General features: G+C 41.3%; 1 protein-coding gene across 9 annotated transcripts in view; it reads left to right on the forward strand.

Annotated features, from left to right (window-relative positions):
- Nucleotides 1–16,093, forward strand: part of SHANK2 (SH3 and multiple ankyrin repeat domains 2) — a 544,106-nt gene that overhangs the window by 235,724 nt on the left and 292,289 nt on the right. For 8 of the 9 annotated variants that reach the window (XM_029582906.1, XM_029582904.1, XM_029582897.1 and 5 more), the window contains one exon: nt 5,437–5,746. In XM_029582906.1, the coding sequence (XP_029438766.1) occupies nt 5,437–5,746 (310 nt within the window). Of the gene's footprint in view, nt 1–1,489; nt 1,870–5,436; nt 5,747–16,093 lie in introns of those variants that run through there. The other variant, XM_029582905.1, reaches the window with a different exon arrangement.

Raw genomic sequence — 16,093 nt, forward strand, 5'->3', positions numbered from 1 at the left:
CTGCGTACGTGCACTTTAATTGCTGCAATAGTCGTTACATGTAATGTGCAAATCTTTTTGAAAATTCACCGGTAGATTTCAGAATGCAGGATGTAAGTTAACCTTGCCCAAGTTATGTTCCCTCTTGGAGCAGGAGTCACTTTGTGCAAGGTAATGTGTGTGTGCTCGGCCAGTTACTTAGGTGCATAAGTTCATTTTGAAAATCCCTGGGTAAAGTCTGAACAGGGTGTAGCGACTGACTAGAAGGTTGCCTTCCCTAGGAGTAGACTCGGATGGAAACATAAGGAAATGTTTATTCAAAGCAAATTCAGTGAGCGCATGTAGAACATCCTCCCAGTGGAGGTGGTGAAGGCTTAACCGCAGCAAAATTCAAGAAAGCCTGGGATAAGCACAAAGGATTAATTTGCAAATGAGAATAGAGCGGGAGGTTGGGTAGAACCTGTAACAGTGCAGCAGGGGGAGAATTTGAGCAGACTTGGATGGGTTATGCTGTCATATATTCTTTGTAAATTAAGGTGAACAAATCAGTTTGTTCTGTTTATTATGGGGCACCAGTCTTGGCAACACAATGATTTGGCATTTAATAAACACTGGCAATATCACCAGAGATTGTAGTCATGGACTACATGGTAATATTACATTGAGGAAGGCTAAGACTGCTTTAAAAAAATAAAATAAAATCCATGCTTATTCCTGTTCATAGGCACAAAGCCCTTAAGACACCTACATTTGCATACTGAAAGTGACATCTAATTTGCCAGGGCTTGTGAAACTGCTGTTTATTTCTCTTAAATTGGTTTGGATGGTTTTGCCTTGGTGGTGTCGGATTCCAGGTATTGCTAGAAAATGAAATCCCAGGATGAAAGGCTGAATCACCTGCCCAGCGCGGATCCGATGTGTAATGCTGCTGATAGTTCCTGGCTGCTCAGCTGAATTATCTTCAGGTCCCCCCTCTGTGGAGCCGTTCCCATGTATTTTCGCATAATTGCTGTAGAGGAGGAGGAGGGGGGAAATAATTGATGCTTGGGTCTTATCTCTGGCAAACTGGAATGCGCGCTCGGTTTCCCCCTAAATGTTTAATGCAGTCACAGTGTGAAAGTTGCCTTACTGTCCGTCTGACTTTCCTCCTGTCTCCCCTCAGCCTTTCAAGACTGAAACAGGGAAAGCGAAACCCTGTCCAAAAAAAAAAAAACTGCAAATAATTGGGTGACGTGCATTTGTTTTCAGTTGTGCAAGAGTTAAAATGTCAAGTGCATTCTCTCGGTGACTGTTATCTTTAGCGAGCATTTTATTTTCTCGTTTCCTATTCCTGGTGCCAGCTGCCAAGCTCCTGGTACCTTACGATTTCATCCACCTTCTGCGGAGGGGGAGGGGGAGAGGAAGAGTTGTCCCACTTTTTTTTTTTTTTAATTAACATGGTTTGCTTGTCCATAAAAGCAGGGGCTTGCAGAAGCAAAACAAGGTCTTTAAATTGAAAGGGAGCCCACCCCAAGCCCCTCCGTGCTGGTGGCGGCGGCGCTCACATGACGAGCGCTGGGAAAGGGCGCGGAGGGACGTGAGCGGCTCCGGTCTGCGCACAGTCAGTCCCCGGCTGACAGACAGCATGCGGGGTGGGCTTTGTTCGCACAGCCCAGGGCACTGCATGCCCGGCTATGCGCGCAAGTGCGCAGCCACCGCCAGCAGCAGCAGCAGCCGCTCGTTCCCGGCATCCGGCGGCTACCACACACACAGACGGGCGAGTGCCGGCGGGGCTCGGGCTTTTTTGATTTTTTTAAACGTTTTTTATAGCAAGGGTTATGCAATGAAGAAACTGCTGCTGAAGTAGGGGGAACATGAAGTCTTTGCTCAATGCTTTGACTAAGAAGGAAGGTAAGTTGTGTCTGCATGATGCCCGGGGTTTGGACACTGAAATGAAGCAAACATTATTATGTCATTTTACTGAGCTGTATTTCTCTTAACAGGGTTTCCTGTTTAACATCTGTCTCTCTCTTTAGTTTTTTTTTTTCTGAAATATTGGTTTAGTAGTTCCGTGGAATTGTTAAATATTCCGTGCAAGTTACCGCACTTCTGCTGGGCTCTTCCTCTGCATTTTTTGGCAAGGCTTTCTGGTAACCTGTAAACACCTAGGGAATTTGTACAGCGATTCTGTGCGTTGAATCTGCATGTACGTTTAATTCTTAGGGTTGGATTGTAAAACCAAAGCAGACTCTTAGAAGGAGCTTGTGCAAGATTAATACCCGCTTTTTAAATAAGGCAATGAATGCGCTGAGGCATTCCTCGCTGAAAGAAGTTTAATTAACCGTTTCTAGTCCCATGCCTGCCCCATCGGCTTGGAGTATTCTCACAGGGACGTGAACCATCTGCGGTAGCACTGGATGCAATATAACCTACCGGAAAGAAATATAGATTTAAAATAGAAGTAAGTTGTTGTGACCTCTTTCAATATTTTTTTTTATTGTGTGAAGAATAAGAAAAACCCCAAAACCACAAAACTATAGAAATGCACGTGAGAAGCAGCTTCGGAAATATCCACCCACTTACAGATTGCTGGGGAAAAACAGAAGCAGTTGGGTGGAATGTTAATCAGCGTTAAGGGATGAAAATGGATTATTTTTAGCCCCCTTTCTGCATGCCATGGTGTTGGGTACCTGTTTTCAAGCGTCCCATTTGGCTGCTTTCCAAACTTGCAGTCACATCGAAAGGTTACTGCATTATGTATTATCAATTTCTTTTTGTAACCATATCTTAGTAAAAAAAAAAAAGAAAGTAATATACATATATATATAGAGAGATGCAGTTCTGAAATCTTATCTTAGGATAATTCTGTACAAAATATGTCAGAAGCAGCAAAGAATCCCTTTTAACACTAAAGGCTGGTGGAAGGAGGAAGGCCTAGTAAAAATAGACAATTCCAGATATTTTTCATTAACCCCACTGGCCATTGGTTTATACAATCAGCATTGGAATGCAAAAAAAGTTATTTTTGAGGATTTTTTGGTATTTTAAGAAATATACTAGTTGCATTAGTTTGTCTTCTGATATCCCACTAAAATACAGTAAAATATTATTTAAAAGCAAGCCTCAGATATGGAGTTAAGCTCAGGGTGTATGTATTTACTGAAATTAATCATTGGGGCCAGGAGACAAAAAAAAAAAAGTCAAGAATCCAAACTAGACAATTTTGCACTGAACTTGGAGAAATATTTTCTTTTATTTTGCAGTATATTTAGTTCTGGATGTATTCAACTTGGTTTTCTAATCCATCTTCATATAGTGGCCAGAGGGCTACCTTTTTCTTGTGAGATCAGGCATTTTTCCATGCTAAAAATGACGAGGACATTTACAAGTACAGACTTGTACCACATTGTGGGCCTTGTGGCATTCTGAAAGGCTTGTAGGAACAGGATTGAATGAGTTTTCTGAAGTAGAACCGGTTTTCATTTCATGTATGGTGCAAACTATTAAAGTTGTAATATCTGTGGGCATTATTATTGGATAGCTCCATGTAAACCAGTGGCATCGCTTGTGCATCTCTACTGTGGTGTACCTTAAGTGATACTGCAAGAGATAGGTGCGAAGATCTTAGAAACTAGAAGTCGTTATCAGGTTTAATAGTTGAAAACAATCTGAAAAGTACATTTTACCAGTACATTTTAACCATAAAATTTCATGTACAGTAAATTCCATGCATTCTTGGATGGAACTTCTCTCATTGAAGGGTGAAAGATGCTGTTGGGAAATTGATTGCTGTGTGTAATTTTTTATTTAAATAAATATTTGCAAGCTTGGCATGCTGCCTAATTACTAAAGCAGTATAAAAGATGCATTCAGCTCTCCATAGAACTGCACTGCAAATTATTCAGTAATATTAATTATATGTAACTTTTTTACCTTCTATATAGTTGTTAATTGGTTTCCCCTGTTCTATTGTAAACTGGTACGATAGACCACATCTTGAGTATCGGCATAGTAAAAGAATTTAAATAAATAAATAAATGTACCTGATTTGCACCTGAGTAGTAACTACATAGGAAGCGGATACTATAAACTGAGAAGGATAAATTTTAGTAGTCCCATTGTTGCCACTTGCACTACATGTGCAAATTATTATTTGATTACACTTTTCTGTTTAAGTGCATTAACAGTCCGATATAACACTGGTGAGAGAAAGTTGATTAGTAATTTAGTTTTTGTTTACTATTAGGCCAAACGAGCACAATGAGGAGGTGACTCTCTTTTACATATCCATTACTGTTACTCTTTACATTTTCACCTTTAATTTAAGTGAGTTGGCTAGTTAGTGACAGCAGGAATCTACAGAAAATCGGTTATTTTTTCCCCTGTGATTTGAAAATATTTCTGATTTAAAAGTTGTGTTCTATGCTATTGCACGGAAGAGGTCATCGGAGATATTTGCAAACATTTGATCTGTGAGCCAAGTTAATTTGCTTACTCTAAAACCCAGAACTGTTTGTGGACCTTGAAGGATGAAGTTGCCCTACCCCTGTTGTAGGAGGCGTCTTTACTACTAGTGTTTTGTAGGTGTACACTATTTTTTTTTTTTTTTTACAATAGTACTACACAATTGCACTCAAAGAATTACTGAATCTGTGAATCCTGAAAGCATGTAAGCTGCCTTTGGAAAATAAAAATGGGTAGAGTTATTCTGAAAGCTTTGCGGGACCCCTTCATTAAGCTGTGTATCACTATTTAGTGAGAGAACCATTAGTTTGTGAGGTGTTACCTTATTAAAATCTGTCTTCACTTCATCTCTTAGTATAAGCCTGAAGGTGATCATGGTACTCTGAAGAAATATTCATTATGGAGTAATTTTCAAAAACATTTATCTGCTTTTGAAAATTGTTATGATACAGGTTACTGAATTGTCAATAGGTTTTACAAGTGTAAGTGGGCTTTGGAAAATTGTTATGATATATGCTACTTTTATGAGCATAAATCCTTTTGAAAATTACCTTTTAAGCAGTGTTAAAATAATGACATTCTGTTTATAAAGGATCACCTATGAGTTGGTCTTGTTTTTAAGGAATAGAAGCCTGGGAACAAGATAATAAAAGGGAGGGTTTATAAAAACTTTTGAAGTTCCTCAACCTTTATAAGAAGTTCAAGAAAGCTTCAGAGAGCAGGAATGGTTAAAACTTATCTCGAGCCAACTGTTTGCTCATGGATTCAAACTACTACAATGTCTGATTACTGTTGGGTCCTGGGCTACTGGTTTCAACCAGTGGCATAGAATTTGGAGCTGATTGTTCACTTGAACCTATCAGTTTGTAAAACTGGGAAATTTCTAAGTTGGAGGTGGAAAAAAATGTTCTAAAAGTTATATAATATTATAAAAACTTGCAACAAAGCATACGTCTGATTATAATATTTTCTCTTTGCTTAAAAGTATGGTCTATATTTTCTCTTTTCATACAGTGCCATTTAGAGAGGCACCCAGTTACTCAAATCGAAGGAGGGTACCCCAGAACACCCTGACAACGCCCCATGTCCTACTGCGCTCCAATAGTGATAACAATCTGAACATCACCAACATCCCTGACTGGTCAGCCTCCTCCTCTGCCTCCTCACACCGCAGCCTTTCACCTCAGCTACTTCAACAGATGCAGAATAATCCTAATGGCACAGTAAAAACTATTGGGAGCTATTCCCAGGTACCTCGAAGCCGATCGCCATCGCTAAACCGAGGGGGAGAGGATGCCAAGAGACAACAGCACAGGCACATCAGGTAACTGATAATTTGTTGCATATAACACAAGGGTACAATATCCTATGCATTTGACTGTATATAAATTGTATATACACGTTCATTAAGTGCCCAAGACAGCATATACCTTGAAGATCTACAGAGAGCATTTTTGTCAACAGCTGCATCCTATATCTTGAGAAACAACACTTTGTGATTAAAAATATGGCAGTGCTAAATTAATTCCTCTGCTGTGTTTGTCTGTGCTGTTTCTTCCTTGACTTAACAGGAAGGTAGTTCCCCAGGCTAGTTAACACATCCTTATCTTTACAGGCTTCTGATACCTTGTATAAACAAATTTGTTTCCAGTTTCTGCAAAACTGAAGGGCTTTCTATTACTGACCCCACTGTATTCCAAATTTATTTAAAATCTTTTCTATACCATCGTTAAGATCGATACCATCACAGGAACAGTTTGACAATGTCATGAGTTCATTTTTTTTTTTTAAATAATAAATTAAGTCTAGATTGTATAATGGCAAGCTTTGAATGTCTTACTCATTTGGATTCATGAAACAATGCCAAATATTTTCCTTCTGTTTAAAAAGAAAGCAAATCTTAAATAAGTATTCCCTAGAACATGACCCAGTGAAGAATCTCTACCAGTATTCCTGGTTTTGCTTTATTGCCTTTTTATATTTTTAAACGACATGTTCTGAATGTGAAAGTGGTGGTGGTGCATTAGTTTAGTGATGTTTGAGATCTGCAGTGGTTCCCAAACTTGTCTTCAGGTTCCTCCTATTGGGTTGGGTTTTCATGATAATTCACAATGAATATGCATGAGATGTATTTGCTTCCATTGTATGCAAATATATTTCATGCATATATACTGCATACATTATGAAAACCTTGGGGGGGGGGGGGGTATGTGAGGACAGGTTGGGGAACCACTGTTCTAGAAGGTTTCTGATGGATTTTGCTACGTCATTTGTTTGATTGCTGCCTATGGTGTGTCTCTCAAGTGCACTCTGCTCTCCTTTGCTATGTGACCTGTGCATTTCTTGCTCTGTACTATGCTGCAACTGGAGGTTTTTGGGGAAGTTTAAAACCTATGGTTACGTTCTTCTCTGTGTCATGGATGTGAGTCCTTGGGCCGTGGCATGGTTGATGCAGCCTAGCAGGCAAACCAGCTAGGCCCATGCTGATAGTTGGTGGACCGGAGCTGGAGCTTCACCTGTACCAGACCCATTCCCCACAGGTTGAGCCCTTGGGTTCCAGGGGCCGGTAGGATATAGGTAAAAGTCCCATAAGGAGCAGTACGATGAAGTCAAGTCATGGGCAATGGTCAGGGCTGGCAGCAAGCAAGGGCATACTGGTCTAGGCCTAGGTCAGGCAGGCAGTGAGCAAACCAGAAGAGTAGTCTATATCCGTATCCAAGCAAGGATCAGGATGAGTGGTCAGTATCCGGGAATCAGACCAAGACAGGCAACTAAGGGCAGATTGGGAAAGGCAACAGAAAGGCAGGGCAAGGGGAGGGCAATGAGGCAAGAAAGGTAGCAACTTGCACTGCAAGGCGTTGGGCTGGAGCGATGCTGGGGATTAAATATGCAGCTGTGCTGATGTGATCAAGGGAGGGCCGGCAAGATTCTCCTATCACGGGACCTATAAGTGCAGGAGGAGTGCATGCACATACACGCCCAGGGCGAGGTGTGGCGCAACCAGCTCAGCATGCGATGGTGGCGTCCCTTCTGCAAGAGGTCCCAGCAGCGTGCTGTGGCTTCGGTGCCGCTCAGAGTAGGTGAGGCTGGTGCTGGGGCCTTCCCGCAGCCGGCCAAAATGTTTCACTCTATAATGCAGTTTACTAGATAAGTGCCTTCCACTGGGGCTCCTAAGAGTAGCTGATGTGGTGTGAGGACGGAGAGCAATGGACCAATGAGGAATGGTATATAGATGGTCAGAATAACAAAAATAAAAGATATACAACAGATGTATTGCAAAAAGCTAAGAACATAACATATCACATGCAAGGAAAGCCATAGGAGGAAAATATCCATGGATTTAATTGTAATCAAGTGACCTAGTAATATTATTTCTATGGAAATGGCCTTTCCAGGCCTTTTAAGTTTGTTAAAAATGTTTCTATAGAAAAGAATGTTCTCACAGTTACAAGTTTAAGAGCACCAAACTTTTAATGCAGCAACAGAAAATCAGTAGTGGAAACATACACCATCTCTGTAGTCGTCCTTATTATATAAGGAAAATTAATCAGAAGACCAGGGGATGTCCTTAAAGCACACAAAAGTGATGGATGACCAAGCCATCTTCCAAGAAATAGAATTAATCCTGTGGTCTGCAGTGTTACACTGAATAATTTACTGTGCAAAGTGTTTTCAGCCACTTGGTGCTTATTGATGAAGATAGAGTGAATGACCTCCTGTAAGTCTCCATCCGAGTCTCGATTTTCTGTCCTTGTACTTTTCAAAAACATCTTTTTTAATTTTGTGATTTTAATTAGATCCCTGTTGATAACTGAAGGGTATGTTTTCAAAAGCTGAGCAGTGAAATTTAAAATTCACAACCCCACACCCACAGAAAACAGAACAGATTTTCATTGAATATCGCACATGCAGAATCCTATCTGAATATCAGATTGGATGCCTAAATTGGTTGTGTAGCCTATTAAAAACCTGAATTCTTAAAATCCTGGAAGATGCAGATTTATGTCATATTGACCTTGCAGTGTCCCTCAAAGGCCATACACTTAGACCCCCCACTGTTCTGGACATTTGGCTTTGAATGCCTGTGGTAAAAGCTTAATGTGTCTTCCAAAATTAATTGGGTAGCTAAGCAATCATGTTGATGTCCATATTTTTGCTTTTGTCAGCTAGCTGGTGCCCAAGCTTTGGAAGATTTAGCCCTGAGCATTGCTTATAGCGATGGAAGATTTTCCTCGAATCTAGGGACTTCTTTGGTACTTGCACACTTGTCGCCAAGTTGGCACAGTTAAATGTGGCAGCAGGCAAATTGGGATCCTTGCCTGTCTGTAATGAGCTGTGCTTTTACACTTGAGTGCAACTTAGCAGAAAAGTAATTTTATTTTGTCATTTTTCTGAATTCAAGTATAATTGCTATGTGGTGAATAAAAACAAACTCCTTATGTATTTGTTCTTTTATGGAACATGATTTCCGGCGCTTGTTCATTGCAAAACTGTTGCATTGGAACTATTCTCGGTTTCTATGCACCAATGAGGCAGCTGCTATGTAGTCAGTGATAGGAAGTGCTACAGGTGTTACATGCAGCAGTTCAGATAATCGTATCCATTTCATTTATGTGATGGTCTGAGGATGGACTGTACAAAGCAATAGCTAAATCGGGGAACAATTTTTCTGGGTCAGTATCTGCCATGAAGCCATATAGTGCACAAGATCTGTGCCCCCTTTCTCTCTCGAGCAGCTTCACTCACTTATTTTTACTGGCTGACAGCTTTTAATGGGGCTGATCTTTGGACTTCCAGACCCACGCAGCTCCCCTTTGTGCACCAATGAGCCTTCGTTTGCAGCTACTAGGATTTTTAAATGTAATCATTTATAAACTGCTTATCTGAAGAGAATAATTCAACTAAAGTGATGTACTACAAGTAAAAGCATATCAGTATCAAAACAGAAACCAAAAAGGTAAATTGACTAACATAGAATTCATTTGAATTAGACATCAAAGAAAACAGAAAAGTAATGCATAACATGAGATAAGAACAAACCGCCCCCCCAAAAGAATATATATATTAAGAACATCAGCACATAAGCCATTAACAATCTCTGATCCCTCCTATTCTGTTTTTGGGGCCAAAGGCTAATATATTTTCCCCCTTTCATGCCTCCCTGGCAGCTTGGCTTTCACAGTAATGGCTCTTGGCTATTCTTCCTAGGGACTGTGAATACTCCCTCCACTTCATTCCCAGCCTTGGCTGGACGGAGGCATTGGAGTAAGGTCTGGAATTGCATCTGGACCATCTGTTTAGCAGCTACTACTGGGCCCAGCCCCCTGTATTTAACTGATATTGTCTTTAGTGAATATGGACATAATTTTTAACCTAGGGGAAATTTATCTGTAAAATCTATTTCCCATCTTTGAGCTAGACAAGTCAGAAACATTTGGAAAAATGAGCTGATCAATGTGTTTTCATTCTTTTGAAACTTAAAAACTACCAAACAATTTTTATTGAAATTTGGCTTGCTTATGAAGAATAAGATCCCCATCCTTATTTTATATCAAATTTTGGATATAGCAACCTTTTCCTCCTAAACCACAGACAGAGAGACTGAAGCAGCTAAAGATGAGAGAGAAGGACACGAGGAGATACGTACAATACAAACCTTTCAATACCCAATACAAACCTTTCAATACCCAATAAAGTATCAGGAGGAAGCGTTTTCCATAGAAAGATGCCATGAAATTGAAGGGAGGGAAGTGCAAAGGGAATGTGAGAAAAGGCTTTTTCACTAAGAGGGTGATGGGACATCTGGAAAAGAGGATATTGGAGTCAAGAGAGTGGCAGAATTCAAGTATTCCTGGGATAGACACCGAGGGAGTTTAGTGGTAGAGGGAAGGAGAAGACCACAGATAAAGTAATTATAAGCTGTTAGTAATTGGCATTGGGTGATCCAATTTCTCCTTTTCTGAAGACAATCTGTTTCTATATAATGCAAATATATATGCTGGATGTGTGTGACGCTTTCACCGGTCCACACACCATCAATTGCATCCAATATCAGGGTCCAATCCCTGAACGTGCTTCCCTGGCCACTCGGAAACTCAAATAGCAGTTTTAAAGTTATTTCTCTTTACAAGTCCTCAGGTGGGATTTGAACCCTCGCCACCTGGATGAAAGGCAGATGCCTTCCCTACTGAGCCAGCAACTTAATTTCTGAAAGCTGGCTTCAAAGGTTCATCTCAAACAACTCAAGTCCAATGTTCAAAAGTCTGGCCCCACTGGGCCTAACTGCCACCTCCCACCGTTTCTCTCGGGATGTTTTTCCTCGTCCCTCAGATACAACCACCCGCTTGGCAGTTCTTCTGGCAAAGTATCCTTGTCGTAAGCCCAAACAAACAGAAGTCCTTATATCCCCAAGCTCACCACCTTTGTGATGGTTGTTGCAGTCCTTCTTCACACGGTCGGGGAATATCCAGTGTCAAAGTCTCCTAGCGCAAACAGGTAATCCGATCCTTCCTCCTCAGTCCCCAGCAGGAGACTGACACTGCTCTACTAGGGAGTCCTTTCTATCCTGTGGAAACTCCTCCTCCTCTGCCAGCTGATTGGCTCCAGGGAAGTCCCACCCTTAACCTCCCACACCCGTGGTTCTTCTGTCCTTGTATCATCTGGGGAAGGAACCAGGGGACATCCCTAGCTTGGTGTTGCTGTGTTTTCCTTCCCCCCCCCTCTCCTGGATCTTTGGTTCCGGGGTTTTAACTGACCTCTCGGGTTTGGGACATAGACCCCGTCACAATGTGATTTCTGTTCCAGCAGAGAAAAACCTTTTATTGAATAAGGCCAGCTTTTGTCATCCTCTTGGTAAATAGCATTGCTTCTCTGGTAGCATGTTTCCTTACTCTGCTCTATATACAAGAAATAATGCTAAAAGTAGGGTGTTTCAGTTTAAAGGTCTAATTTAGAAGTACATGATGATGTGGTGTAATGTTAAGTGATATTGGGACAACTGTACGATGAAGTCAGTCCTGCTAATTGAACAGCATAATTATCAGGGAGTAATCCAACAGAGAGTTTTACAATTGTGTGCAAAGTATTACCTTAGGATTTTTCAGGTTAGGTTCAGACTCATTGGAAAAAGAAGAGAGTTTGAACTGGCCTGGGTTATCGAACTGCTTTGGACCCAAAGCACCTTTGAATGGACCTAAATCTCTTTGCTCTGACTTTGAGACCATCTGAGTCAGTAAAGGATTGGCAGAGGGTCTCAAAGTCAAAAGCAAAGAGATTTAGGAATTAGACCCATATCTGGTCCAACTTGGAGAGTTGGGACAGCAGGGGTATATAATTCATTTCTTTGCGGATGTATTGTAATTCCGATGGAAAACTTTCATAAGGCACTGGACATAGATAATTTTGTCATTCTGGAGGCTCGGGGTGGGAGTAGGTGGAACGGATTCCTGAGCTGACAGGCTAATAACTAGAGCAAGACATAATAAGCATAAATCAATATAGTTCAAGTGTTGTATTTTGGACATTGAAGCGTGGGCCCTTGGTCGCTGTAAGAGATGGCACCTCCCACAGGGCAGGGCCCTGTGGGACTCACAGCAATAGGCTAGCTCAAGGCAGAGATGGACACAGAGAATTAGCTTTATTGTACTGCAACATAGATGGTAAGCCGAGGAACGGGTGCTGACTCCAGGCAGGAGAGGAGGAACCAGATGGTAATGTTCCGTCAGTAGATTGCAGGGTGGAAGAGGCAGTTCCACAGTCTCACCAGGTCCCAAGAGGGAGAAGGGTCCGGTAGTGGTCTGCAAAGTGCGGTAGGCCGAGAAGCCAATAGATCCGGTAGTGGTGTGGGGTAGGCCGAGGATCTATGGAGAGAGATATGAGACAATGCAGAGACAGAACAGGAGCGGCAGTACTCAATCTGATGCTGGTAGTTGAAGTAGAAATGAACCCCCGAGGAGTGGAGGTCGCAGATGAACAAGGCCGCTGAGGATCGGGTACTGTAGGCATCCTGGTATTGAGTTGGCAACCCCCAAGGGTAGGTAGGAGCATGGCAAGGCCCCTGAGGAGCAGGTACCTTAGGCATCCTAGTTGGTAGGAGGTAACCCCAGAGGGTAAGGAGGAGTGAGGCAAGGCCCCCATGAAGTGGGTACCCAAGTCATCCTGGAGCGAGAGTACACAGAGCGGGAGCATCTGGTAATGTGGAGAGATCAGCATGGAGGATTCCTTGCTAACTCGTAGAAGGAATCATGAGCGGAGATTAAATACCAGAGCTAGTGATATCATGCAGTGGGGACGCCCCCCCGAGGCTCCCACCATGATGCACGTAAAGGACAGGGCTGGGTGCGCTCTAGGTGACTCCTGGAGAAAGATGGTGAACGCAATCGCCCATGCCGGACCAGGGATGCCGGTGGGTACAGTGAAGAGAAGCAGAGGCAGCCATCTTCCCAAAATGAACTGAGTCAGGTAGACATTAGGGGTGTGCATGGAAAAAATATTCAGTTCATTATTTCAGTTTGGTTGCCATTTTTAATTTGCTTCATTTACTCTGGATTCCCAAAAATCATTTGTTTCATTCATTATGGCATTTCATTTGTTTTGACTGAAGTTAATGGAGAAGCATTGCATCCTATTCTGTTTCTAACATTAGGGTTTTCTATCCAAGTTTAATTAAACTTGCAGGCTGGCATCAGCAGCAGAGGGAACAGTACTCCAAGACACTAAGGGCCGGATTTTAAAAGGGTTACCCGCACCGGGCCTATTTTAAGTCCTGGGGCTTGCAGAAAGGGGCAGGGTCAGGCTCCCGGCACAGCAACCATATTTGCAATCATCTGCAGATACTTTGCTCTTTGCGCATACTATAAAGTTGCCCTTACTTTTACTTTGAAAATTGGTGCAAAGACTGCTGATAAAAGGAAAATAGATACCATTTTCCACAAACTTTGCAGCAATGCAGTCAGTTTGATAATAGCCCAGATAAGTGTTTGTTAGACAAAAGGAGAAAACAGATGTGCACCATATTGCATTGTTTGTTATTTATTGGAAAGTTAAGAATTGAAATTGTGGGAACACCTTGCACTCTCCATTGACCATTGGCAATAAGTAGAGGTTTTGGAATAAGATGATTTAGATGGTTATATATTGCACAAATTATGACAAAAAGGCAACGGCTAGAAAAATGGAAATATACCATTTAATGCTTTTGCCACCTAATTGTTACCTTGTGGATTTTGAAAATGTTTCAGGTCCAGGGTAGTTTAATTTGTATCTGTGATTCTAAGCAGAGTTACTCCATGTCTTTGTGAAATTCCATGCCAGAATTAAAACAAAACCAAAAAAAAGAAGCAAACAAAAATATTGCTGTAAGGAATGGCATGAATCTGTATCCGCTGGAGACAAAGCAAGAGTGCGCTGCATGCGCTCTGCACAGAGGAAGAAACGGCTTTGTGGGAATTAATTAAACCCAGTTTGCTATCCCAAATAATAGGTGTGAAACAAAAGTTATCCTAGCACACTAATTAAACACCAAATGTCTACGGTTTCTCAATTTAAAAATAAAATAAAATATATATATATATATGTTTGATACGTTTTTAGAGGACACAGTGGTAACAGGCTGGCGTATCTGGGTTCCAAAGATTTGCAGCCTCTTATCCAGAAAAGTAGGTCAGCTGTGACAGCCACTGATTGCCACTGATGAGAACATGGAGTATTTGTCTCAGACATCTGCATGTTCCTTTCATTTTAAAAGTATATCTTTTACCACATTCCCTACGAGCAATCTAGCATGATAATGTACTGAAATGGGGAACTCCTGGAGAGCACACTGCACGCTCTATCTTATAGAGAAACACATCAACGCTTGCGGAGGAGGGGTAAGGTGGGGGGAGGAGGTAGTTGTCAAAGGGAATTACATAGGTGTTTACCCATTTCATGGGTGTTTGCCCATGGGGGGGACTTTTAAAATTTATAGCCTCCGCCAGCCCCGTTTGCCCATGTGGGGAAACTTTTGACGGCTTATATCAGACCGGACCATGCAGCAGTTGTGGCTACACAGATTTGGAGGGAATGGGTTTTAATCTGAGTGGGTGAGCTATGATTGTAGAGTTTTGTGGTGAACTGGTAATGTGCTGCATGAGCCGAAGTCTGTGGAAGAGGTACGGGACCCACCTCCCTTTGCCTGTCTTCATATGCATTTATTTATTTATTAGGTTTTATATACCGTCACTAAGACAAGCCATCATAACGGTTTACAACATAATAAAAGAAGAAATAGGAGTAATCCGTGATACTAAGACAAATACAATCATAACAGTTTTCTTGTAAAATTAAAACAATTAGAAATGGAAATAAAAATGTATATAAAAAATGTGGCCTAGCAATTCATAAAAAGAAAAACCATGAAATCAACAATAAAAATTCAAGAGATAGATAAAGTTATAAAATACTAATATCTCTAATGAAACATGAAGAACGGGCCTAATAATAAACTAAAAAAATAAAAGCAAAAGCAAAAAGAAAATAAAAAATATTTAAAAACAATCAGAGACAGGCTAAAACAATAAAAGACACAAAAATAGAATGGGAGCATAAAGCACAGTAAACTCAAGCTGGGTATGCCTCACTGAAAAGCCAAGTTTTTAAATTACGCTTAAACATTTAAAATTGGTCTCCAATCTTAACATAGTTGGTAGCATGTTCCAGATTTTAGGTCCTGCCAATGATAATGCTCTTGCCCTCACTTGGTTCAATTGCGCTGAGTGTACAGAGGGTAAAGATACTAAGCCCTTATTTGCCGAACGTAGATTTCTTTGTGGGACAAGCAGTCTAATAGCCGTATTTAACCAATCTACCTATTCACCATATATCAGTCTGTGTAGGATGCAAAGTGTTTCAAATTTGATCCGGGATTCTATGGATAACCAATGTAGCTCAATTAAAATAGGAGTGATATGGTCAAATTTCTTTTTGCCAGTTAAAATTCTTGCTGCTGCATTTTGGGGGACTTGAAGTGGATGAATGGAAGATGCAGGGAGGCCTAAAAGTAGAGTTGCAATAATCTGTGCTTGCGAATATTAAAGCCTGGAGGACTGTCCGGAAATCATTTTGTGATAGGGGTTTGCTGATGGAGCATGTGAAGAGAGGATCAATTTAATGCCAGTGGCTGCTCCACCCCAACTGATGTGCCTTGGATGACGAGATGTACTTTATTATCACACTTTTGTACACGGCAGGCTAAGAGACCCATATGACATACAGTAGTCTTAGTGGGTAAGCCTAATTGTATTGCAGAGTTATTTCAAATGGCATTTTCTGTTTTGTACAGTAAATCTTGTGCTGTGAATAGCTCTAGAATAGGATGAGTGACGGGTTGCCTCGCTCTCTCACTGGGCCAATTGTTCATCCTGTCGCCAGGCATTTGATGATAAACCATAAATCCCCCCCCCCCAAAAAAAAAAAAAATAAGTAAAGGATACGCCTACTAAGTGTGCTGATGCAGTTCTCTTGGCCTCGATTAAATAGTGAACTATTTATATTTATTTATTTGGCGGCAAATTCCAGTCAAGAGACTGTTTATCGCAGCTTACAACTTGCATCCCATAGTATGAATGAGAATGGGTCGTGGGTGAGCTTGAGCTTCTCATCACTTTCCTTGAGCGCTGCACATGTGGAGGAC

This window comes from Rhinatrema bivittatum, chromosome 17 (assembly GCF_901001135.1).
Source record: "Rhinatrema bivittatum chromosome 17, aRhiBiv1.1, whole genome shotgun sequence".
In the NCBI taxonomy this organism is placed as follows: Eukaryota; Metazoa; Chordata; class Amphibia; order Gymnophiona; family Rhinatrematidae; genus Rhinatrema; species Rhinatrema bivittatum.